Source organism: Lepidochelys kempii, chromosome 3 (assembly GCF_965140265.1).
Source record: "Lepidochelys kempii isolate rLepKem1 chromosome 3, rLepKem1.hap2, whole genome shotgun sequence".
Lineage (NCBI taxonomy): Eukaryota > Metazoa > Chordata > Testudines > Cheloniidae > Lepidochelys > Lepidochelys kempii.
In genome coordinates, this window is record NC_133258.1 from 117,582,818 (window position 1) to 117,610,154 (window position 27,337).

Sequence of the window (27,337 nt, forward strand, 5' to 3'; positions counted from 1 at the left end):
CAGGGTAACAAACCACACACAGAATGAGCTTTCCTGACCACCTCCCCACCCACTGAAAAAAAAATTATTAAATACTGAAAATGGTTATTGACTCTATTTTAAAAAAAAGTTGTTTCATACAATAAAAAAAAGTCTAGAGTGTAAAAGTGCTCTATTCATCTTAGTTCTTCATCTTCTGGCCACTGATACTAATGAAACTTTTTTTCTTAATTTAGTGGAAAATGGGGAATTCAGAAAGCCAGTACAGCCTTCATGGATCAAAAAATCACGCTAATGCTGCATCTGGTGCCAAGCAGAAACCATGTTCTCTGAAAATTCATCGTTCGCATGAATGCTGTGAAAAGTCTTGCTCCTTGCATGGATGGGGACACAGCAGCAGTAGCACTAGCTACAAATCGAGATCACTAGCCAGAAGCTGCCTCTCTCACTTCAAGAGTAACCAGCCTTATTCACCGAGGCTCAGTGACACAGTGGCAAAGGCCTCTAAAAGCAGTATCCATGCCAAACACAGGACAAACACAGGGAACTACTGCCAGGGAAGCAATGCGGCATTTTTTCCCGAGAATGGTTTCCATTATATTGGCCTTGAAGTTGCAAGTAATCATGTTGCCTCCAGGGAATGCAGTGGACATATTTTAAATTGCTATGGAAAGAATGAGAGCCTAGCATCAACCTCACCACCAGATGACAGGAGGAGCCCCAAAGTTCTCATTAAAACACTGGGGAAACTGGATGGCTGTTTAAAGGTTGAGTTTCACAACAGTAGCAACAACAAAGACTCTACAGAGGAATCCAAAGGACCAGTCCAGCTGCTGAGGTACTCACCTACTTTAGAATCCAAATCTAATGACCTGCTAGATGTGAGGAGGAACTCCAGTACAGATGACACTTCAAGTCATCGTCTATCTCCCACTGACTCAAGACTTAGATCCAGTAAAGGAAGCTCCCTAAGCTCAGAATCTTCATGGTATGACTCTCCCTGGGGAAACAATGGGGATATCAATGAGCTGAATGGCTCCTACCTGACCAGGAGCACTCCGGATACAAGGATTCATGCCAGTTTCCCCACAAATGACAGGAAAAAGTCCTTCAACCAAAGTTCATCTCTCTCCTCCCTCCGCGATCTATATAAGGATACAAATTTAGAAGGCAGCCCATCCTCAGATCTCAGGTTGTCTGATGAATACATTGGCACTCATGCCAGCTTAAGCAACCGTGTTTCTTTTGCCTCAGACATTGATGTTCCCTCTAGGGTGGAACACAGAGGCCCCGCACAGTACTCTTCTTATACTCTCCCATGTAGAAAATCCAAACCCCTAAACGAAGATGCTTCCAAGAAGGATACATTAAAAAGCAGGATGCGACGCATCAGTGACTGGACAGGAAGCCTCTCTAGAAAGAAAAGAAAACTGCAGGTATGTGGAAAAACTCATCCTAAAGTCTAGTACTGAGAGCTGTAGACACCTTCCATTAGTATAATGCCTGTATTTTGTTTTTCCCATAAGACTACTCAATGATTGGTGAAAATTCCAGCTATCTCAAATTGTCATTTATGGAAGCAAATACATCAGTGAATAGATTTTCAAGTCACTGGATTTTCATGAGATGGACTAGAGCTTTTAAAATAGTTTCAGTGTTAAAACAAAGAGATATCTGATCCTGTAGATCAAAACATAATTTGTAGCCCTGAAAATGTCTGTAAAAATAATCTGAAAAGTGCAGTAAAACAAATCCTGAAACATGGGAATGTGCACGTTGTAAATATCTTTTGTAAATTTTTTCCCCCTCATCACCAGTGTTCGCTGTTATCCCTCTCAAGTTAGGAAAGGACAACCCAGTTATATCTCCAAATCCAAATGTAGACAACGGGGTTTTTGGTTAAACCTGTAAGTGTTTTATGGAGATGTTATTATCTAGCTGTCTTCTTCCTGTGTATGAACCTGGCTACATAATTCTCTGGGTATCAAAACTGAAGTGCCATCTGGTTAGTTAGTGGGTGTCTCTTTAGAACAGTTTAAGGTTAATCCCATCAATGGGAACTGAGGATAGCTGTGATCGAGACTGAAATTCCTGTCTCCTGCTCTAGGTCCCAGAATCAGCTCCGTAAAGGCCAGACTGTGCCTGGCCTTCTAAGAACACACAAATGGGATATGCAGAAACTTCCCTCACTCCCATAATGCCTCCCATGAAAGGGCTGGCCAAAGTTGTGCTCTCTGTGCTCTCTTCAGTTTAGGGACTGCTCCCTTCTAAAACTACAGGGATGCAAGCCACCACCAAGGTGAGCAGAGAGGAGGCAGAGCCATGTACCAGTACATCTTCAGACCATCCGGCAGTATTATCTAGCTAAATAGGAGATCACACGTTGCTCCCTCTAAGGGATGATGCAGCAACTGTGCTTCCCCAATGTGCTGGGAAGATTTGGTAGGCATTATGCCATTTTGTGGCATAATCTTCCTGGAGCTCCTCCTCACTCCATACCACAACCAATGTGTGAGCCAAACTGACTTCAAGGCACGGCATATAATATTAAGGACCAGTTTGTGCCAAGAAATCAGGTTAATCTGAGGGTTGCCTGTGTAAATTGCAAGAGAGCCACAGAATTTGGCTCTGGGAAACTGAAGGCTGCTCAGCTGGTTCATTACCTTACTTAAGACTTTTTGAGAGTTGTTATGGAGCCCTCAAGTTTCTTGAAACCTTACCTTAGCACTCACTTGTTAGTTAGAAAACAGGAAAAAACTGAATTAATAAAAAGTGCTTTAGCTTTTTACCCGAGGTTTCTTCATTGATATAAACAGCACTGAATATTTAGATTTTTATAAAAGTTCACATCAGGCTCTAAATACGATGTCTGCAACATAGCCCTTTTGTTATGCATTAGTTAATTACAACATTTTCAGAATGATATTCGGTAAGGGATTAATGGCTGTTTTGTACCAGCTGTGTATACATAGTGAAGAGACTCACTGACTTCCCCAACAGCAGGGAAATGTTGCTGGTGAGTCTGTATCAAACCAGACCTGGTGAAAGGAAATCAACCCCAATCCTAATTATAGTATCTTACTTTGAAAATGCTGGGCTTGAGTAACAGAGAACAACTGTCTTTGAGATGAGGACTCTAGCAACAACAGGTTAAAACGTGTAGCATCTTGTCCATAGATGTAGTTTGTTTGTGAGGGCTTGGCTGGGTCCTTTCCACTTTACCAATTTTAAACATGTTGTAACTGGCTCAGGGGATAGCTATGCTGTCACTTGGTTACAGTGGTAGTGTAGATGGATCCCTAGAGAGACAAAAGTTCTCAAAGTAGTATTGGTTTGGGGCTCGAGTCCCTGTCTGACAAATTTAATGGAGTTTATAACCAGTTAGTGGCATGGCTTGCCCTTAATTTAGTGGGCCCCAAACGAGGCCCTATTAGTGATTTGCAAACCTAACAATATATTCCTTAAATAAACTGAAAATTGGTCTTTTTGTAGGAAGCTGATTGCTTCTGAAGAGCAATAAGAAAGTATTGAAATGCCAATGTTTCAGCATGTGCCTGTGCCAAAACTGGATTAAAGAAAGGGGAAATGGAGATTCCCAAATCTTACCAGAGATTTGCAGCTACTCAGTGCCTGGAGTCAGGCCAGGAGTTGTGTGATCAATGGAATACAATCATTTTGCAGGGACATGCATAATATATATATATATATATATTCTTTAAATCTTGCCTCTCCACTTGCACTGGTGAGAATGTTGCTGCCTTCTCTCCCTTGCTCAATATAGCTCACATCTTAAATCTTTTATATCCATTGTCATTTTTTTCTAATTCCAAATAGTCTCAACTATCCAAATAATATGAACCCAACTCTCACCCAAATCTGCATATTAGGATATTCATTCCCTCTCACTTTCATTGGAATTTAGGATTACTCCTGCCTCCATCTGCAGGAATGAACTTCAGACACTCAACTTGGGGCATGGCTACACTTGTAGATGTACAGCGCTTTGAGTTAAACCAGCCTTCGTAGAGCGCAGTAGGGAAAGCACTTCAGTCTGTCCACACTGACAGCTACAAGCGCACTGGTGTGGCCACGTTAGCAGTTCTTGCAACGGCCACAGAGAGCAGTGCATTGTGGTAGCTATCCCAGCATGCAAGTGGCTGCATTGTGCTTTTCAAATGGGGGAGGTGGGGTGGAGTGTGACAGGGAGTGTGTTGTGTGTGTGTGGGGGGAGAGAGAGTGGGTTTTTGGGGGGCTGAGAGCATGTCAGCATGCTGTCTTGTAAGTTCAGACAGCAGCAGACTCCCCCGCCCACCCCTCTCTCACACACACAGCATTCCACAGTAATGGTTGCTTTGTCTTGGAGCAGATAAGCATGCCAGTTGTCAGAAATGGAGCTTTCAAAGGGCATATCCGCATTCTTGCAGCAATTCCAAAACAATGACAAGAGTGGCCACTTGACTTAAGGGGATTATGGGATGTTTCCGGAGGCTGATCAGAGCACAGTAATGCAACACCTCGTTCGCACTAACGTCCAGGTGTTTCAGCCAGGGCACAACAAGCATTAATCTTCTCGCCAAGGTGAAGTACCAGATGCACTCTACGTGCCTTGCCAGTGTGGACGGGTAGTGAGCTAGGGCAACTGGGGCTGCTTTAATGCGCTCTAACTCGCAAGTGTAGCCAAGCCCTTGATTCTGATCTCAAGCCACTTTTATACTCAGCTGACTTCATAGAGTGATTTACCCCTTGGTAAATGCTCCTTCTGGGCCAGGCTGGCTTTTCGCTGTCCCGTTCTGAGGAATGTGCCAAATGGATCAATATGTGTTATGTTGTTGTTTTAGTGCTCTGAGACTAAGTCCTAATCGTCGTAAGCTTTGTGGAAAGGATAGAGATCAATTACATGCTGAAACTATACACGCTTATAGGAAAGCTGCACCTATTTTGCTGAGCACATCTAAAAGATTTAGATGTTAGAAGGGTTTCTTCCAGGTTCAAACTTAAATGTATTGTCTTGGAACATAATCTTTAAATTAAATCTGGCATTTTTGAGCCTACTGCTGAAAAATGACCTTTCTTGTGAAATCTGCAACGGCATGGGATCTCCCTGTTGCTCTTGGCTTTACATTGGAGGTCATCATACTATCAAAACATGACGCAGCTTCTTCCAGTACATTTTAGATGTGCCGCATCTAGGATGTGGAAAAAAAGTGCAGCTGCTTTCCAAGCTTCTGGTGCGACTAGTTCACAGGAGACCAGTGTTTGTTTACTTTATCCATATGTAGAAGTCAGAGTGCAAATAAATATTACTATAGAAGCAGTGTAAACTTGAGCAAAAAATAACACTTTCCTGGGTAATAGTTGTGCTTCTGGTTGAGCTATTTACAGCCACTGGGTATTTTCAAGTAAAATTTGTTAGATTTTTTTTTTCCCCCATACAAAAGACAGCAAATAGTTTCTCTCTCGCTTATTCTTTAAGTATAATCTATTTTTTAAGAATATCAGTAAAATACAGTTGGATGGGAGATAAATCCTCCCATCAGATTGGTGGAATGGTTCTCTTTGACAGTGGAAATTAGCTTGAAGAGCTCAATCTTGTGAAATACTAAGACCCATGAGTGCCCACTGAAGTAAGGGTGCTCAGCACCTTGCTGAGTCAGGCCATGAGGCTCGGAACTTCCATGTAGCCAGACTATTGCAGGAATGAGTGAACATTCCACATCACCAATGTGGAATTAAAATCATATGTAGAACAGTCATCTCAAAGAGCTTAAAAGGGAACTGCCCTGCTCTATTGCAGAAGAAATGAAATTGCATCATACAAGCATGAGTAATACAAATGGATTTCATAATATACTGCTGGATCTGGGAGTCAAGCCCCCACTGAAATAGCAATGTCTACAATCTTTAGAAAATATACACCACTGCATTTTAAAACCTGGATTTGTGCAAATCATCCAATACACTTTCTCTTAGTTTTAAAACAAAGTTGAGCACATTTATCTTGGTTGGTAGATGGTGAATTCAATGGGTTTAAAAATATTTCAGACTGACATTCTTCAGATCCTCAGGAGGCAAAATGAGCCTAGCTCCATTAAAGTAATCAGCTTACATCTGTTAATCCAAAGATCCAAAGTTTTTAAATGGTCAGATATTGAAACCTTGCTACCTAGATTGAATTTAATTTCACCCATTATAAAACCCCTGTTCTCAGTGTTACTATTATAGTCAGGTTGGGGTGTAAAAGACAATGTCCCTGTTTCACGATGCTCAGAAAAAAGGTGAATTCACGGTTGTCAGAGGTATGTGGTTCTATTCACAATGCCCATTGGGCTGTTGGAAATCAACTCACAGCAATTATCAAGGAGTTCTATGACTTTTTTTTTTTTAAAGGCCTGTTGAGTCAGGAAACACTGCTGGTTTGGCAATTATACTTATTGGGATTCTGTTGAACATAAATGTTGCAGTAGTACTGACAGTAGCAAAGATTGCTAAGATTAACAGGCACCATCATGGTGAAAGCAGGCATGCTGTGATGGAGTTTGCAATGACAAAACATGAAACAAGACAATATGTCTCTTCGCCATAGATTACTTGCAATTTGCATTATTTACAGGAGCCAAAATCCAAGGATCTGAGTGAGTACTTCGACAGCAGAATTGATAACCTTGCTACGGACACTCTGTCACCTTCGCAGCTGTCTGGTTTACTGTGGTCACCTGGCTCTGGCCATATTCTGCCCCAGAGAAGTGAATCCACTAATGCAATCAGCAGTGATGCCCTGCGGCAGAACATTTACGAAAACTTCATGCGGGAGCTGGACATGAGCAGGACTAACGCTGAGAATACGGACACATCAACAGACACAGAGGACTCCAGCAGTGAATCATTCAGTTCCTTAGAGCAACTGGATCTGCTGTATGAGAGAGAACAAGGAGTTGTGCGCAAAGCTGGGTGGCTCTTCTTCAAGCCGTTGGTAACTCTACAGAAGGAGAAAAAACTTGAGCTGGTTGCACGGAGAAAGTGGAAACAGTATTGGATAACACTCAAAGGTAAATCATTGTTAAACTCTTTTAACCTGCCAACACAGGTGCTATCCATTGTTTGGTGGTCTTTTAAAATGAAACCTAGATAACGTTTTGAACTGAAACTCAGCCCCTGAAGACCTTAGGCATTGTCTACACTAGCACTTTTGTCTGTAAAACTTTTGTTGATCACGAGTGTGAAAAAACATTCCTCCGACTGACAAAAGTTTCACCAACAGAAGTGCCGGTGTGGACAGCACTATGTTGGTGGGAGACACTGTCCTGTCGACATAGCTACTGCCACTTGTTAAGGGTGGTTTAATTATGCCACTGGGACCACTTTCACCAGCATAGAGTAGCTACGCGGGAAACCTTACAGCAGTGCAGTTGCATGGGTACAGCTGTAGGGTCTGTAGTGTAGACAAAGCCTAATTCAGGTAGATACTTAAGTCCATGACTAACTTTAAGTACACAAGTCGTCTACTCACATGCTTAAAAATAGGCATGTGCTTAAGTACCTTCCTAAAAGTGGGCCTACATTTGCACCTTCAGCTTTGGGTGTGCTTCCCTTACTATGAAACAGCACAGTGTGGAGCCAATCTGTTGGGGGGAAAACGCTGTTTGTGGGTTGGTGGATGTTTGTTGGGTCAGAGCTAAGGTTGCACATTTACTAATGATTGTAATGGAGGAAGTAGGTGTATTACCAGCAGCGGATGGGTGTCAGCAAATATGTGGAGGAAAATCAACGTACGACTTGTTTGGGGAGGCAGAGGAATTTAACAGGTGATTTCCTAAATTGTATAGATTATACTGCTGGGAATTGCCTTTTAGTTAATATAATGCTAAGTTAATAAGTAAGGAAATAGTCAAAGTAAATAGTTTCCTAGCATATTTGAGGCTGGAGGAGAGAATAGAATAACCTTCCCACAGGTTTCACTTTTCAAAATTATTACCTGACCCATGCATGGGTCTAGACCTGAAGAAAAATAAATTCTGTGCTGTAAGTATTGGTGGTGTTCAAAATGTTGCAATGTTAACTCATACAAAGTAAACCAGCAGGAAAGAAAAAAATACAATAATTCTGCACGATAATTCTGAGATCTGTTGTTAAGCAATCAAAATGCAGTCAGACTGAGGCTATGTCTACACTATGCACCTTTTAGCGACACAGCTGTGCTGCGACAGCTGTGCCGCTAAAAGGTGTGCACGATAGCTGATCTTTGTCAGCAGGAGAGAGCTCTTCCACTGACCCAAAAAAAAAAAAAATTCACCCCCAGCGAGAGGCGGTAGCTTTGTGGGTGGGAGAGCTCTCCTGCAGACAAAGCGTTGTTCGCACCAACACTTTTCATCAGTAAAACTTTTGTCATTTGGGGTGTGTTTTTTCACACCCCTGAATGACAGAAGTTTTACAGATGAAAGTCCAGTGTAGACAAAGCCTTAATTAACAGGTTACATCACTTGTCTTTATCACTAGACCGAGGCAGTAAAATGAATCACGCCTGCAAATAGCATATGTAAAGAGAAAAAGCAGTATCTGAATACCACCCTTTCCTCACCTTTGTTTAGACACTGAAGTGTAAATATGAGTTTAATCTGTCTTTTGAAAGATTTCTTAAAGTACCAACAAAACACCTTAGGCTAAGTATATGCAAAAAGAAAAGGAGTACTTGTGGCATCTTAGAGACTAACCAATTTATTTGAGCATGAGCTTTCGTGAGCTACAGCTCACTTCATCGGATGCATACCGTGGAAACTGCAGCAGACTTTATATACACACAGAGAATATGAAACAATACCTCTTCCCACCCCACTGTCCTGCTGGTAATAGCTTATCTAAAGTGATCATCAGGTGGGCCATTTCCAGCACAAATCCAGTTTGTTACACTTGTTTTGTGAGAGTCCTATTACTGTATCTTGAGTGCTTTTCACATGGGATTAGTGTTATAGTTACCTTCATGGTGCTGGATCTTTTTGTCTTTGTTAGTTGTTCATAAATAGACATTTCCTTCATTTCCTTTTTCATACATACACTTTACTTGTCTTGCAAAGATTTTTGTTGCCAAAATAAATTTGTCTGTGTGGATTTCAAGGCCGCCTTCTTTTATTTAATTTATATAGCGTACTATATTAAGATCAAGAAACTTGCTTCAGAACTCCTTGTGTAGATTTTGATAAAATCTTGGTTTAATTTATTCTGGAAATTTAAATAACCAAGATATTTTTAAATACATTTTTAAAAGAGCCACGTATGTGAATGAGAACAGCATGTTTCTCTGCATTCTGTTGATATGTGTTTAATTATAAATATGGAAAAGGCTTACAACCTTCTGGTTACCTGCCAAACTTGGATTTATCAGTGTCCTGAGGCCTCCACTTTACTTAGTGTGCTGACAAGACCTGAGCTTGAATAGTAAACCTTTAACAAGGGGAACTGTCCTTCCCATCTGTCCCCTCTAATTAATTTATTTTAACAAGGGAACTTGCTTTCCCACCAGTTCCCCCTGAGTATAAGCTTTGATCAAAACACATAGACTATAATCAGTTCCAGTGCAGCATCAGGAGTAGAGAGAATGTGTGGACTTATCCATAGTTCTGCTGTTACGTGGCTGAACTCTAAAACATGCCCTGCTCCTCTGAAAAACTTAAAATTAGTGAAAAACTATCAGGATAAAAATATGGATTGAAATACCCTTCCTTATGTTCTTATAACACCTTAAGGATATTAGAAAGAATTTTAAAATAATATAATTATACTTTTTATAAACAACAATAAATCCAGATAAGTCAAAAATACTTTGAGATGGTACAGTGCTCTCTGACTGAAGAAAACTGGGAAATATATACAGGAACAAAGCACCAACCCATTAAAACTAGGCTTGAATTCTAAACCTCTAACCCAGTTCTCACCTTCCTTGCATTTTATGTGGTCATTTATGTCTGTGCAATGTGTGCGTGCATAGTGGCTGTAAAACGCTGCTGCTGATGTATGCAAGTGGGGAATTTGGATTTGGTACTGCTATGCCCACTCTGCTGAGCTATAAGTGACTACACTAGGTGCAATGCCTCTTATTTCAGAGCAAATCATGCCCCCTGTCACTGCATCTGCACAGTGCCCTTAGTGTGGCTCTATTGTATAGGGAAGCAGAGCATAGCAGGCTGGGGACAAAGCTGCGGCTATACTGGTCAGTTGTGTCAGACACCCTCTGTGTGTGTGTGTGTGTGTGTGTTGGTAGTGAAGGACACACAAATGGCTGTGTAGACTGTTCCAGCTATTGGACTGGAGTGCCCTCAGTGGGGTATACTAGGGAGAGAATTCTTTCCTCTGAGTGTCAACCCAGCACTCAGGCCACCTGGGTGCTAATTTATGAATTTACTGTTTACATTTAATTCACACTAGAAAATGAAATGAGACTGGTCAGATTAATTTTTGTTTCTCTTAATTCTCTATAGAGATGGGTCACAACCAGAACATTGGCTCCAAACTCCATAAGTCCTTAACAGCCAGCATGCACCGATGGCTGTAATGGGTTAAAATGGAGAGCAGAATCCAAACAACCCTGAATAGTGAGGACGTTTAAAGCTGGAGCTGGTTTTACATCTACACTTGGTGACCTAGGTTGCACCTCCAGTTCTCAAGAACTAGAATGCTGTGATTTTGGATTTCCAACACTAGTCAGGGGAACATTAAAAATGGGGGAGGAAATCTATTTTCAGGTTTTTTTTTTTTTTTTTTTTTTAAAAAGCATATGTAAAACTGAAACATTTCTATTTGTATTAGGGTTGTATGACATCCCCATCACACCACCATAAGTGCACATGCATGCGCGCACACACATAAAGATGCACCACTATTCTCACAATCACCACTTTCTGGCAAAACCTACATTTTCGGCCTACACTGCATGACAGTGCCTCTTAATTTGAAAAACAGTGGAAAAAGGTAGAATGTTAATCCTTGTTTGGCTCCCTTTCAAACCCTTTACTGTATATTTCTATAGTTCAGGACAGATATATAGTAATAGATTAAAAAGCCAGAAGGGACCATTGTGATCATCTAGTCTGACCTCCTGTATAACACAGGCCATAGGAATTTCCTGAATTAATTCCTGTTTAAATGAGAGCATATCTTTTAGAACATCCATTCAACTTTGATTTAAAAATTGCCAGTGATGGATAATCCACCACAATCCTTGGTAAATAGTTCCAGTGATTAATTACCCTCACTGTTAAAAATTTGCACCTCACTTCTAGTCTGAATTAGTGTATCTTCAACTTCCAGGTATTGGATCTTGTTATACCCTTTGTGTGCTAGATTGAAGACCTCTCTATTATCAAATTTCTCTTCACCATGTAGGTACTTATAGACTGTGATCGGGTCACCCCTAACCGTCTCTTTGTTATATGTATGATTATCAGCTTAGTTACTGAGTTTTAGTTCCAGGATGCAGATGTGGCAATCTGCTATCTGGCATGTCATTCTATCTGAAAAACTGAGAATGCAGTCCAAGAAAGGGAAATCCTTTAAAACATCCAAGTTATTTGGATAGTGAACAGTGTCTGACTACAGAATTTGCAGATAGAAACAAGGGAACCAAAGTTAATCTCCAGAGATGCTTACTCATTTTGTACATATTTGAAATTCAAAAGTACTGAGCATCTGCTAATCCCCTTTAGCAAATATTAAGGTTTCCCAGGTGACTGAGTGAGAGAGAACTGGCTCCACAAATTATTAAATAAACACAACAGCTTCTTCAGCTGAGCAGCCTTTCTATGTGCTCTAGCACAGGGGTTTTCAAACTTTTTCTTTCTGAACCGCCTCCTCCGCCCCCCCATGCAATAAAAACTCTGGGGCCCACAACTGCTTTTCTGCATACAAAAGCCAGGGCTGATGTTAGGGTAGTTGTCTGGGACCCCATGCCACAGCGGCCCCCACAAAGCTACATTGCTCAGGCTCCAGCTTCAGTCCCAAGTGGTGGGGCTCAGGGTCCCGGGCTTCAGCCCCATGTGGTGGGGCTTTGGCTTTCTGCCCTGTGCCCCAGCAAGTCTAATTCTGGCCCTGCTTGGCGGACCCCCTGAAACCTGCTCGCGGCTGCCTGGGGGACTCCAGATCCCTGGTTGAGAACCACTGCTCTAGCATTTTGGCATTCAAAGTTTACTAAGCTATAATTTATTTTTTTTTCAGCCCAAGTCTGTCTTTCAGAAAACATTTTTCCTGATTATTAGTTATCAGTTTTCCCTTCTTTCTGACAAAGCCACCATTAACCTTTGCCTTTCTCTTGGTTTAGTAATACTTCTTTTTCAAACTCCAATGGTGGACAGCCATGTGTCTTGCATCTTAATTCTTTATTCCTACAGCATGTAGTGTAAAAGAACTTTGGAACCTCACTTTGTTTCTCTCTCTCTCTCTCTCTCTCTCTCTCTTTTTTTTTTCCCCAAAGGTTGTACCCTGCTCTTTTATGAGACTTATGGCAGGAATTCCATGGAACAGAACAATTCACCAAGATATGCTCTGTTTGCAGAGGACAGCATAGTGCAGTCTGTCCCTGAACATCCCAAGAAGGAAAATGTGTTTTGCCTCAGCAATTCTTTTGGAGATGTGTATCTATTTCAGGTAAGGATAATATTTTTTTATTTATGTCTTTATATATAATATAATTAGTTATGTGCCCTGTGCTGATTGATTGTTTGCGCCATCCTGCCCCTCCTGCTCCTTTACAGTCTCTTCACCTTAGTTTCATTCCACAGCTACCCTTCTTACCCTCTTCTCCACTGCCCTGTCTCTGTCACTCCCTTTCCCTTCCTTTTTCTCTCCATTTATCTGATCCCCTCCTAACTAAACCCTCCCTCCTGCTCCCAGAAATTGTGAAACTAACATGCTGTTGGCTACAATCACTTTGTTCACACTGCCTGTGTGTTCTACTCCTTTACCACCCTGTGTCTGTCCCATCTATTTAGATAGTAAGCCCTGCAGGGTAGGGACAGGATAGTCAGCTGCTCTGTATTTGTATAGTGCCTAGCACAATGGGGCCCTGTTCTCGGTTGGCCCTCGTAATAAACATGATTAATAGCAATAAACTATATATATGTTTGTTTAAATCTTAGTCTGTACCTCAGACTTTCACTCAAACCCATCTTCAAGCAAAACTTTCATTGACGTTTTATGGGGATTTTTGCCAGAGGGAGGACTGAGTGAAAACCAAGCGCCATGTTCTCCACTCCATTAATGCTGTTTTTTGCTCGTTGGGGAAGGGAAAGGCAAGGGGTACGTAAGAAGAGGTGGGAACAGGAAGGGTAACCCAGATGTGTAGCAGGGGAGATGATCAGAGTCAGTCAAGAGACCCGAGAATTAGATAGCCAAATGTAATGTGAGCTTAAGGTGAGAAGTGTACTTTGAGAGGTAACAGTAGAACAATGATGTTCAGATAGAGGAAAAAAGAGAGAGAGAAATGTCTGGTCCTGACAAGGAGGAGGGCTGCAGGCATGAAATTAAAACAATAGTTAACTATGATAACTGTTGATGCTGTCATGATTTTAGAGATCCTCCAGGTCTGTCACTGGTCCATTCAGGTGCATGATGATACTTCATCAGTGAACTCAGCCAGCCACAGCTACAGAAATGATGGAGGGGCTGGAATGGATGGGGTTAAAATAAACGGAGCGTAACTTATGCTGTAAGGCATCTATTGTTCGCCCGTTACAACTCATAGGAAATCAGCAGTATTATCAAAATCCAGATACATTATTAGCACTCCACAGTTCCATACAGATGGACCCACCCCTGACTCCATTAGCCTCAAAGGGAGTTTTGCTTCAGCTCAATGTTGACGTTTGGAACCCAAAAAAAGTAGTTAATAATCTAAGGAAACTAACCACTGTCTGTGTTATTGGAGAGGCTCATAACATGCAGCCATCCTCCTAAGGAAAAATACATTATTGCAAAGCTGTATTTTTTTAAATTGATGTTTGCAGACATAAAATGCATAAAAATGCATCCTCCCTTGTCCTGCTGTGCTCCCTCCACTAATTTGAGCTTGTTCAAATATGCAGACCCCTATCCTCAGAAATCACTTTTGTGGCCACCATCCCTGTGGCCAAGTCAGACTGGAGGAAACTTGTCTTCATAGCCTGCCAGTTTTACTTCTTAGCTGGCTGAAAGGTTGATCCGTACAAATCACTTCACCTCCACAACTCTCAGAAGTGCTCTTGTGCTTGCTGATTCTAGGGCACTCACAGGCCTGGCAGGACTCAGAAGTAAAAGGCTGGGTGTAGCAATCATGGGGTACATCTACATTGCAATAAAAAACCCATCGCACTGAGTCTCAGAGCCTGGGTCAGTTGACTCGGGCTTGCAGGGCTCAGGCTGCAGGGCTAAAAATCGCAGAGTAGACATTCGGGCTCAGACTGGAGCTCAGGTTCTGGGACCTCCTGCCTCACTTTGTCTTGGAGCCTGGGCTCCAAACTGAGCCTGAACATCTACACTGAAATTTTATAGTCCCACAGCCCAAGTCAGCTGACCTGGGCCAGCCACAGCCATGCCTGGGTTTTTTCATATCATAATGTAGACATACCCCATGAGACAGTGGAGAAAAGGCTACCAGCAACCTACTTAACTTAACTCTACACACATGCTTAATTTAAAGCATAAAGCTCTTACAAATCAATGCACCTGACAAAAACTTTTTAGTATCACCTAAGTGCCATTTTTCCTCTTTGATTAGAATGTTGCTTTCTTGATCTGTTATGTAGGCAACAAGCCAGACGGACCTGGAAAACTGGATTACAGCAATACACTCTGCTTGTGCTTCCCTCTTTGCAAAGAAACTTGGGAAAGAGGACACTGTCAGGCTTTTGAAAAACCAGACCAAGAGCCTTATCCAGAAGATTGACATGGATAGCAAGATGAAAAAGATGGCAGAATTACAGCTTTCAATTGTCAGCGATCCAAAAAACAGGAAGGCCATAGAGAATCAGGTACTACAAATCATGTATTAATTTCTACTACTGAGTTTGTTACACAGTCTCGACTACAAGGCTCACCTGCTCTGGGCTCAGATTTTGTTAATGTTTCCTAGGCTTGGAGAACAAGTGTCCCTATGGATTCACAATGCAAAACGGGGAAATCACTGGTAGCTATACAATGCCATACAAAAGACCTAGCCGGTGGTTATAGAAGCTAACTACTACAACTTTGCCTGTAAGGACTACTAATCAAATTTCCACATATGGAAATAGATATTTCTATAACATGCTGCAAAAGTCAAACAAGGTCTATGTTATACTTGTGTTGGGTGAATTATCAGCCAGACATTCCTGTCTTCTGCTCTTGTTGCTTATAGTTTATTAGCTGCTCATAAGAATGAAGAATGAATCATCATTAACATATGGAACAAAACCAGGGGACAGTTGTGGAATCTGAATTCTTAATGTTTAGGGAAAAATCCTCCAGTCTCTTTACACAAGACTTCCAAGACTAGTTATACAAAAGGACTTAAGCACTTAACTGTCACTTTAGGCACTTCAATCCCATAATCAGGCCCCACTGGGATTCACAAAGCCCCCACTCAGCTGCCCCCGAAATCTGTAGGCACCTAAAGGTGCTTGGTGCCCAATACTAAGTTCTACTCTTCCATAGAACTTCATGTGTGAAATCTTGACCCCGGTGATGTCCATGGGAATTTTGTTGTTGACTTCGTTGGGCTAAGATTTCACACTATGTGGTTAAATTTAGGGCCCAGTCCTTTGTAAAATCTCTGGGTTTAGTACCATCCAAGGGAAAATCCTACATACTATAGGAACCTACAGCTCCCCAAGACTTACAGCTTCTATCTTCCTCAACATCTTTATTGTTAAAAAGCAAGATATTGAATGCCTCTGCTTTGGCGGGAGGGGAGTTAGGGAGTGGGAGATCTCTACATCCCTGCACCATGTGGTTCTTCGCACACCATTCACCAGCCTCTAAAAAGGGGTTATAGTACGGGAGTCTGTACATGTTCATTTTTAAGTATGTGTACATATTTAAAGGTGTGCATATATGTTTTTAAACTTTCTGGTATTTCGGACTTTGGGGAGTTTAATAGTATTAGGTTTGAAATTTGGTGGGTTTGATTGCTAGCATTTGATAAAGAATTATTGCATTTCTAACATTTGGGAATCCAAAGAATTTTAAAGCTTAAAATGATAGTTGCCCTCCCCACAAAATAACTATGAAGAAGAAGGTGTTATTTTTATAACTCTCTGCCTTGGGACTTGTTGCTGCTGGACAGGTAGCCGAAGTATCTCCTAGATCAGGGACTGCCTCCAGCAGTAGATGTAACATTTTTAGAGCAATATGGGACCTCAGTCCAGTAATAGCAAACTTAGAGCCCTCTTACAAAGAATGGTGACCCACTGCATGGGCTTTAAAAGAATTAGATCCACTGTCTGGGGGAAACCCACAAAGGGCCTGCTGTAACTACAGATACAAAGGTCTTGGGAGGGGCCATATCTAATGGATTAGTTGTGAGTCTGAAATCTGTTTATGCCATCTCTCTGATCTGGGAGCTGTGATATATTTGTCTTTCTCTAAGTATATCATAAATATGTTATGGGTAGGATTTTAAAAAGCACTCCACCTTGGCCTAACTCTTCTCCATTGGAGTCAATAGTAAAACTCTCATTGAGTTAAATGGGAAGGGAGATAGAACAAAGTAGAGTGCTTCTGAAAAGCCCTTACTACACATCTCAGTTCATACTCCTCTCAGAACTAACAACACTAGTTCAGTTACTTTTGTTCTGGAGCTGCAGTAGCATTTTGCCACCAAACATTGTGAGTGCAATTTTTTTGTGCATTAGGGAATGTACATGAAATGGGTGCATATACACTTATCTTCAGGCACAGCTTAGGCACCCAGATTTAACCACTTTGGCTCACTTAATTATTAACATGTGTACTGTTGTGTAGTGGGCAAATAAATCATAATATATGCTACAATCATGGGGCCCAGTTTAACTGATGTTAAAGGCAATGAAAACACTCCCTTTGACTTCAATGGGAGTGGGGTCAGGTGCATGTCCAGGAGATCTTTAAATAGAATTATTCTAAAAAGAATGTTGCAAAATAAATCAAAAGTAGGGCCCTGCATCTGGGCACATGGGGAATGTCTATCAGCATGAATGGAAAGTCCGCTGTGGACAGAAGGCAGCATATATCTCTTAATGTTTTCATTAATGTATTTGCTATTTTTCAATCACATGGCTGCTTCCCTCCCTGTTCCTCTTCGTTTTGTTACGAATTTCTTTTAAAAGAAAAGATCATATGGAATAACTCTGAGTAATATTGGCTTGAATGCATTCTGGGCTTATGCTGCCATTTTAGAATCTGCAGAAAGAACATTATTATGTTTTTTTTTAATAATTTTGACGTAGCTGACATGATTCACGTTTGCTGTGGACATTCTACTTAACTCACTTATCAGATGGTTGTGAGGAGAAGTATTTTCTTTTTATTAGCGGGCACTAAAGCAATGAAATGTTAATGGGAAAAGCAGACACGTGCTTGGAATTACTTTTATGGGAGTTTTCCTAGTTTCCTTTCGCTAAGTGTATTTTGTCATAAAAGCCAGAATAGCAAGATCAATAGGACTGCATTCTGCTTTCCCAAAGTCATCTTGAACTATACTGTACTAGTTCCCCTTTGCCTGCCTCTACTGTCCCCTCTCTCTCTCTCTCATTGCCACTTTGAGGGCAATTCATTACATGGTTTGTTTAACATTTAACAGATTATTTTTCTGTTTAAAATGTAATAGATTTCTCCTTCAGTAACAAACATTTATAAGATCATGACTTTAATTTCAAGCTATTTTATTGGGCAAACTGACATCCCAAGCTCCAACTTTTCATAATTTTTTTTTTTAAAGAATGAAATTTAATACTGTTTAATAATAACATACATGAGTAAAAAGTCACAGTACCAGTTCTCCAAGATAATCTTTTTCAAAAGCAGTTTGCTGGGTCCTTGCTGTTTTTGCTGCAAGAGAAATAAAGCTTTAGTTGCAATTGATTGTTACTTTTTTTAAAATTGGCACACCCAGGGACTAACAACTGATATCTAGATTTACTGGGCCAGAGCATCAGGTGGTGTAAATCAATGTCACTTCATTGAGTACAATAGACCTACACTGATTTGCACCAGCTGAGGTTCTAGCTCATTATTTTTTACTGTGTAAAATTGTCCTTCTCTCCATCCTCAGTAAAATGCTTCCATTTTAATGATAGCTCACCACTATGGAAAGAAGTAAATAGACAGGGAGAGAAGTTAGGGAAATCTTGCTCTGGTCTTCACACTGATGCATTTGCCATTTTGCGGATCCTGAATCAAGAAAGGAAATCAACCAAGGTTTTGAATAAAATACTTTCTTTAGACTTAAGATGTAGAGCATCTCTGCATTTGGAGAAACTGTGTTGGTGGCTGGAGATTATGGGCTGCAGGCTAATTCTTCTATCCTTTGCAGAAGGCAAGTTGGCTAATAAGTTTGGGCCCCAATTCAGCAAGTTTCTTAAGCATATGCCTAACTTTAAGCATGTGAATAGTCCAATGGGGCTACTCACATGCCTAGTGCCTTACGGAATCAGGGCCTTGATGCTGTTGCTATGACCCTGAAATGATGACTCCTTTCCATACTGTGGTCAATATAGTAAATATTCTGTACATCTGTACTTCGATAAGAAAGTGACACTGGTTGGAAAAAGCTAGCTGTCTGTAGTTTTTCTCCATGTGTATTCTTCTTGTTGTTTCAATATATTTTCGTTAATGTTTCTTAACTTAGTAGACAGAATGGTAAATAAAGGATACTATTGACTTTACACTAATGTTGTTTTACTGTGTTCTCTTCCATTTTTCATCTCTTTGATTTCAAAGATCTAGTGATAGCTGAAGTAACCCTTATGTTATACAAATTCCTGGAAGAGTGCCATAGTTGCTGCTTCAAGCTCTCTGTAGGAACACATGACAAAATAAAAAGATCTTTTCAAAGTCCCCTGATAGTGAGTGACTCATTCATCCAGATGTGTGCAATATGGATTGTGTCTGAGAACTGAGGAATGGAATGCAAAGAGTTTTTTGTGTTTGTAATGTGGTTGAAAAGCTGTTCCTATAAAACAGCAGGGATTTTTTCTTTTAAATCCATAGGGCCACAGTAGGTTCCCCAGATCAGCTTCTAAGGATACATTCTGTCTGAAAAAAAGTCTCAGGGCAAAATCCTGCACTTCTTACTCATGCAAATAGTCTGTTGCAGTCATTTCTGTTAGCAAGGAGCACGGTGTTTTGTGTATGGGGGGAAAAATCACATCAGTTTAAAGTGTTGGACCAATCTTTTCCTTCTCCTCACCTTTACCTGGGCTCCTTCTGCTTTGTTTGGTGCAATGGGAAGAATTTGTTTTAAAATCATATCATGTGTCAAGGAGTTTTATTCTTTTTGTGACTCTGGCTCAGTCTGAGTGAGCACAAAGCTTTTTCATGTGAGAGTATTTAGATGAACCTTTAAATGTGTTTTGTCTATATTTGTCCCCTTTTCATGAGTCGGCTCTTACTTCTGACACTCCATTTCAGTCATTTGTGTGGAGATGGTTTTTGTTACACTGGGCTTTCCCTACCTAAAATGATCCTTGTCAGAGCTCCATGTAAAGAGCTGCATTCAAGAAGCCAGGAATAATGCAACGTATTCTTGAACAGCATCGACTGGCAATTTGGTCCAGATCATCAAAGGTATTTAGGCACCTAATTCCCACAGAAATCAGTGGGAGTTGGCATCTAAATACCTTTCAATGTCACTTTAGGCCCTTATCTGTTAACTATTTACATATATTTCAGTCCTGTAGCAGATCCTATAGGTTGTTAAATTAGCACAGATATGAACAGTGCAAGCATCTTAGCTTATCTCATGCTATAAGGGTGTCATATGTTTTACCATTTAGTTGATTTCCAGTTGTTTTCCAATATCTTAATAGATTTTTCTCTGACCTAGGAGCCATTTCTCCTAGTGATCTAAGAACAACCCTTGCTTCCCAAATCTTTTCCAAGCCTCTTTCCTCCTGCATCTCAGCTATTGAAGCCTCTTCCTCCCCAGTCCAGGTATCTGCTGCAAAAATAATCCATCTTGCCTACCATTCTAACCATGTTCAACCACCCTACAATTCCTTTAGTGGCCCTCAGCCTAAATCATTCAAGTATCTCATCCATGTCTTCAAGATCCGCCACAATATATCTCATTTCTATCTTTCTGCCTTTGTCTCATTTTTTCTCTCTCTCAAGGCACTTACGTGGATGCTCCCTTTATGTCTTTCTCCCGTGCCCACCTCTCTAAAACTGGACCTCTGTTTCTGACCATAATGTATACAATGCCAATCCCTGTCCTCTTTTAACTCTCTTTCCAAAACCCACTTCTTCAAGGAGGCTTATAACCTCTGGCTGAGATTTTAAAACCAATGGGACTTGGATGCCATCGATGGGAATTGAGCATCCAACCTCCCCCTAATTGGCTTTGCAGATCTCCGTCTATCAATCAAAGCATTTACTATTATGTACAAAATACTTGCAGTTACCTGGAAGAATGCTAGCCATGTTGCCAGGCAATCTGACTGTCCTCTCCTTTGTCCTACCTGCAATTGATAATGGCTGGGTAGGTGGCCAGAAGTGTGTTCTGTTGTGTTGTGTATGTTTGTTTTTTTAAAAATGTCTCAAAACCATCAAGTCTGTTTAGCTAGCCTATCATATATGTAACCACCTACCATACCCATTATCATTCTTCTTCTCCTTCCATTCCCTGCTATTGTTTGTTGCATTGACTTTTCTTTTTTTACCTCTTATCTTACACAATAGCCCCTACGTCTAATTTATGTGCATGATGGGGTTAAATCCTCTAGTCTTAACTCAGGCTGAAATCAATGGGATATTTGCCTCATTCAAGTTAAAGGCAGAGTGAGGATTGTAGCTGCTAGCCCATAGATTGTAATTAACATGTTAGACCAGGATGTGTTTTACTTTGAAGTTGTTGCTTTTTAGATTGTAAGTTTTCCCCTTTAGTCTTCAAGTGTATAAATCATGGGCAGGGAGAATTATCATAGTTTAAAAGGTTTAGACTAATAGCAGCTGGTATTAGTTCACAGTCTCCAATTAGTTCCAGACATCCCTGGTTTTGATAAGACTACAAGACAATCCCTGAAATTCCCTGCCCACAGTTTTTGCTAATGCCATTAAACGTAACATCATGATTACTGGTGCTTTTGGAGTTGATTAGCTAGCATCCTGCATGGCTGATAAACACAGTCATGTAATCCTTTCTCCAGAAGATCCTTGCATCATCTCTTCCTGTCCCTCCCCCATTTTAGCTTATATTTATTTAAAAGATATTTCTGTAGAAAAGCTTACGTGGGATTTTCAAAGGAACTTAAGGAACTTTGGTGCCTAAACTCCATGATTTTCTGAGAGTTGGTAGGCCAAACTCCTAAGTATCCAGGAAAATCTCAACTCTGTTTGTTAAATGTGGGATTTTCAAATATATTCAGACTCAGCCTAACTTTGCCTCCTTTGAAAACTCCCATGACTACAATGGGAGCTGACTTAGGCCACAGCTGAATGGTTTTCAAAATTCCATTCTAAGGCTGTGTCTGCACTGCAGCTGGGAAGTGTGATTCCCAGCGGGTGTAGACTTACACAGGCTAACTCTGCTCAAGGTAGCATGCTAAAAATAGCAGTGTGGCTGCAGCAGCTCGCGCTGCAGCTTGGGCCAATCGCTCATGGACAACCCTGTCCAAGACCCTAGGTATGTGCTTGGAAGGCTAGCCCAAGCTGCTGTCTGTGCCCGTGCTATTTTGAACAAAGTTTATGTATGTACTTCTACCCAAGATGGGAATCACACCTTTCAGCTGCAGTGTAGACATACCCTAGGTGAAAAGACAGACCTGAGCTTTTTATTGTTGTGGAAAGCTTGCACACACTTTAATTCTATGGACATCAGTGTATGGAGAGGGAAGACTGTTGTGGAACCACATACTATATTACCCCATCCATGAAGTAGAGGTAGATGGAAAAGTGTCCTACTAAGGGTGTCTGGTGAAAGGAGTTGAAGTAAAGGGAAGCTTAAAATAAAGAACAATCATAAAATAAATCCAGGGTGAGCGGTGAGGGGAAGAGTTCTTTGTAAGGATTTATGCACAGGCATACATACATACATGCGTTAAAAGTTGTTCCTGGTGAGACTGCACTAGGTATTTTCCTTATGTGAAGGACACATAAGGAAAATACTCTGTCTTTTCTGTGTGTATGTTTGTGTATCCTTTCTTTGTGACCTAAAACACATTTTTAAGAGAATAACACTCAAAGTTTTTTTTTCTTTCTGGATTTACATAACACACAGTTTTTCTGATCAAGGATAAATTTGTTAGTCTCTAAGGTGCCACAAGTACTCCTTTTCTTTTTGCGGATACAGGCTAACACAGCTGCTACTCTGAAATTTGAGATGGTATGTCACAGAAAAACTGGAGGCTCTTTTTTGGGCTCTTTTTCTAAAGAGCCCAAGAAGCAGATAACTCTGACCCATGTAATAGTGGTGCCAACTTTATGTTTGCGAACACATGTGTGAAGGGAGGAGTAGAGGAACAATAAATGAGGAACTCAAAGTGAATCCAGAACATTTAGTGGCTCCTCAATCAGTTGCAGTACAACTCCTACCACCACCATCACTCATCTTTCTTTATGATAAGAGGCCTGATTTATCCCTCCATCACTCCATTTTTTCACCCATGAAATTAACAGAGTTGCACCAGCATAAAACTAAAACAATGCAGTGGTGAATTGAGCCCTTTCTGTTGTCTGCAGGAGAAGGGAAAAAAAGACACTACTCCCAAAGACGGGGTAGCTCTTACAGGAGACTTTCTATGGTACCTCTACTTATGGAATAATTGCAATAGCAAGAAAGAGAATTAAAAAAAAAATCCATTACCGTGGGAAATGGTCATTTTCCTGTTCAATGGAGCACAGACATTAAAACAAATATTTGGAGAAAACAAAAAGAGTGTGCATCAAACATGCTGCAACATATCCCACTCCTTCAGAATGAATAATGTATTTGGAACCTCTGGTGTCTCATGCCAGCATGTAGCTGGCAACTCGAGGCTTGTCTACCTGAAGTATTTTTGCACTGGTGAAGCTACACTTCCCCCGTGCAGGTGTGCTACACCATTGTAAAGAAGGGTTTATACCAACAGGATTTATCTTGCTTTCAAAAACCACTGCAAAAATTAGTGATGTAGATGAGCCCTAAGAAAAGTATAAGAAATAAGGCAGCAGGGCAGGAGAAAAGCAGTGTCACAACTCAGAGAGCTATTAGCAAGAAATGAAAAATGGATTGCAAAAATTAGGATATTGCGTAGCTTATAAAGAATTATATATTTTATTTTTTATTAGTGAATCATTTCCTTGGTTACATGACTTGTGGTTGTGTCACTCATAAAGCATTAAGGAGTAGGAAAGGGTGACTTCTCTGTGGATGACCTTGACATTAAATTGAGTTGTCTAACAAGAAAAGATGGTTGTTCCAGTATTTTCCTGAAGCCATACTTAACTACCTATGTGCACTTTTCCTGAAGTGCATTAGGGGGAGCAGCATTCAGAAGGAGCCAGCAGAATTTAACAGTGCAACAGACTATTCATTTCAGTTATTCAGCTATTCAGTTATTCATTTCTTTCTGATATTTGGTGACATGACAAGGAAACTGATCTGATTTCACTTTAAGCTTCAAGCCAAATGTGTTAGTCATTCAGTGCACCTAGAATTTGTATACCCTTGTTATCAGCTTCTCCTTTGGGTAATAAATGATTGAAAGGTACTTGTCCAGACTGAGTTTAATAGATCTAGATTTCAGATGATAGGATTTATCTAAGGGTTTGTCTACACGTAAAATGCTACAGCGGCACAGCTGTGACCCTATAGTGCTTTGGTGTAGACGCTGCCTACACCAACAGGATTCTCCCATCAGTGTAGGTAATCTACCTCCCCAAGAGGCAGTCACTAGGTCAATGGAAGAATTCTTCTGGTGATCTAGCGCTATCAGCACGGGGACATAGGTCAACATAACTATGCTGCCCAAGGTGGTGTATTTTTCACATCCCTGACCAATTTTCTAGTATAGACTAGGCCTAAAGTGTGGCCATGGTTAACTTGCAAAATACAGCTGCTCTTTTCTGTTGAGGCATCTATATATATATATATGTATGTATGTATATGTAGACTGATTCTACCTGCTCTTACACCTCTCTAAATCAAGGAATTTACACCATTGTAACTGAGGGCAAAATCTGGCCCACATACATTATGTAAATGTCTGTGCTTGTGCACATATATACACACACACAAAAGCCCATGCTTCAAGTTTGGATACTTATGTTCAGTATCCAGTCCAGCATTTGGATCTTCAGTTTGAAAGTTATTCATATAAGTGCACACCTTTAAATGAACATTTATTCACCTTTGAACTCCTCAGCAAGCGTGTGTGTGTATTTAAATATTTTATATTGTATGACGCAAACACACTCTTCATTGCAGCAGGCTCCATATTATATGTAAGGCTTATAATGTATTTAATTGACATTTACAGTATGATTAGGTATGAGGAATGGTTTATCTGTTAATAGGAGTAAGACCCAGACATGCTGGTGTTACCAGTTGCTACCTCTTCTTTAGGAATGGGGGATTCAAAAGGAAGAGCACTAAAAGACCAGCAAAACCCATCAACATTGCTACTTGGATGATTGATTTAGCTGAGTCATGCAGCTTTGCTTTTAGGCAACCAAACATAGAATCTAAGCTCATAAAAATGTAGGAAACAAAATTAATCAATTTTCTTGAAACTTCATGAACCACAAGGATTTGTTTTTATGTAATTGCTTCTGTGGGAATCAGGCTACCCATGATACATTCATCTTGTCAGTATATATTTAGGACCACCAGCTTTGTTTTATTGTAACACAATATGACTGAATGTGTTTTGGCAAGAGAAAAACGAATCCAATCCATATACCTCCAGATGAAAGTAGTTTACTAGAAGTTTGTGGAAGAGCTCACATTTTCAATGAGACCCACAAAAACATTTTTTTCTCTAATTGTCCCTCTTCATATCTACATAGATCCAGCAATGGGAGCAGAATCTAGAGAAATTTAACATGGACCTCTTCAGGATGCGCTGCTACCTGGCGAGTCTACAAGGTGGGGAGTTACCAAACCCTAAGAGCCTTCTGGCTGCCACCAGCCGTCCTTCAAAACTGGCCCTGGGGAGACTGGGCATCTTCTCAGTCTCCTCTTTCCATGCACTGGTGAGTGTGACTGTATTATAGAAGGGTCTGGTTACCTTATCACTAGTGATTTATTTGTATGAAGAGTAAAGCCAGGAAACTCATACAGACACGCTCTGACACAGTGCCAAACCCACCAGCTGCCAAAGAAACCCCATTAGTTCGTGGACCCTAAATGCTCAGGAATTATCTTGCCCAGAGACAGACTTTGGGACCTGGAATCATTGGGCCATGCTTTCTTTCACCCCAAATTTGGAGACTCAGATATGTTGAGGCTTATCTCAGCTTTCATTTAAAACAAAAAGACCACCGTGTAAGTTTCTGACTCTCTTCTTTGCAGAGATGGGCTTAAAAATGTAAACTTATCATTGTGGAAGGTTTGCCACAGTGATTTTTTTTCTCCCTTAAATTCACAGCTCAACTTTTATATAAATAAAATAAAATAAATTAAATTGGGGTGAGGGCTGGAGTTAATATTTTTAAAAGTGATTAGTTATTTTGGGCCCATCAGTGCTGAGTTGCTCATCTTAAAACAGCTTAAAAGAGCCTGATTTTCAGAATGTGCCGAGCATTGTCCATCTGAAAATCAGGCCTCTTTACAGCGTCTCAAGTTGTGCCCCCAAAAGTGGGCGGAGGTATCCAAAATCATTAGACACTTTTAAAAATCTTGTTGTCAGTCTGCAAAGAATAATAGAGCGGATCCTTAGCTATTGTATGCTGTCATATCTTTCAACAGACCTACACCAGCTGAGAATCTTCCCCCATCTCTCTAACCCTTGCCAAAAGTCTAAGGCTGATCACAATGAGCAGGACTGGATCACATTTGATGTGATCGGGAATTAGGGTGGAAAAGAGTTTTGAAGGTCCACCTTGAAATATTAAGGCAAGCTCTGCCACAGACAGGGACTATATTTCTCTCTTGCACATGCGTGCACTCTCTCTCTCTTTGCCCATGTGGCTAGTGTTATTGTTTGCTAATCATGTGGTCTGACAATATGCTGTTATCCTGCATGCTTGAGACTTTTGTGTGCCTTCCTTCCTTGAGGAATTTAACATCTAAATCATGGCTTATCATTCTTCCACAGGATCTTTGCAATAACTTCTTCAGTCGCATGGTTTATGGCCTTGTACTATCATTTAGCTTGTTGTGGGGCAGAGCAATATTTTCTCAGTATCTTCCCTACTTGACTTTTTTACATCATATTTCTTCAATTGTCACTTTGTATTAACAAAGCTTGACAAAGCCCTGGCTGGGATGATTTAACTGGGAATTGATCCTGCTTCAAGCAGGGGGTTGGACTAGATGACCTTCTGGGGTCCCTTCCAACCCTGATATTCTATGATTCTATGATTAATAAAAAAAGGAGCAGCAGTGCAGAAGATTTGACCCATTGGTCTGGGACCATGTTGAGACAAACTGAAATAACCCTCATTTGATGCCTCGTTATAATTACTTTGGTGTTATCTTGCTGTTATGTGATCGAGATGTGAAGGCTTGTATGTATGTTTAATAGATCTGCTCCAGGGATGAGGCTGCTCTAAGGAAACGAACCCTGTCTCTGTCACAGAGGGTACGAAGTAAAAAGGGCTTATTTTCCTCACTCAAAGGGCTAGACACTTTGGCAAGAAAAGGGAAAGAAAAACGACCTTCAGTAACTCAGGTAAATGCCAGTTTAAAATCATTAAAAGGCTTATGTTTAGCTTGTAAATGACAGTACTGTAAAATTAAGTTCCTATTGCTGTGTGTGTACATTGCTGAATAAGAGAGATTCTGACCCATAGGAGTAGACAGTTAGTGGCTCTAGACAAGCAGGGCCTGAGTGTGTTGTGAGGGCAGTGTACTCTGCAAGGGGAGGTGGAGATTTCTGCAGCAATACTTCGGAGTGACTTCATGTGGCGGACATGCAAAGCAGCCCTGGTGGGTCTTGACGGGAGCTTAGACTCCAGTGCTCCTTCAGCCGGAGAGGGAAGGATGTGATGACCTAGGGGGCTAGATTTTCAGCTGGCATAAATC

The 27,337-nt window shown here is 40.8% G+C and overlaps 1 protein-coding gene across 6 annotated transcripts in view; it reads left to right on the plus strand.

Annotated features, from left to right (window-relative positions):
• The window catches only part of TIAM2 (TIAM Rac1 associated GEF 2), a 217,752-nt gene that overhangs the window by 114,063 nt on the left and 76,352 nt on the right, over positions 1–27,337 (plus strand). For 5 of the 6 annotated variants that reach the window (XM_073337723.1, XM_073337719.1, XM_073337720.1 and 2 more), the window contains 6 exons: positions 216–1,415; positions 6,590–7,025; positions 12,437–12,609; positions 14,745–14,969; positions 25,159–25,344; positions 26,838–26,984. In XM_073337723.1, the coding sequence (XP_073193824.1) occupies positions 222–1,415; positions 6,590–7,025; positions 12,437–12,609; positions 14,745–14,969; positions 25,159–25,344; positions 26,838–26,984 (2,361 nt within the window). In that variant the 5' untranslated portion in view covers positions 216–221. The remainder of the gene's footprint in view (positions 1–215; positions 1,416–6,589; positions 7,026–12,436; positions 12,610–14,744; positions 14,970–25,158; positions 25,345–26,837; positions 26,985–27,337) is intronic. The other variant, XM_073337722.1, reaches the window with a different exon arrangement.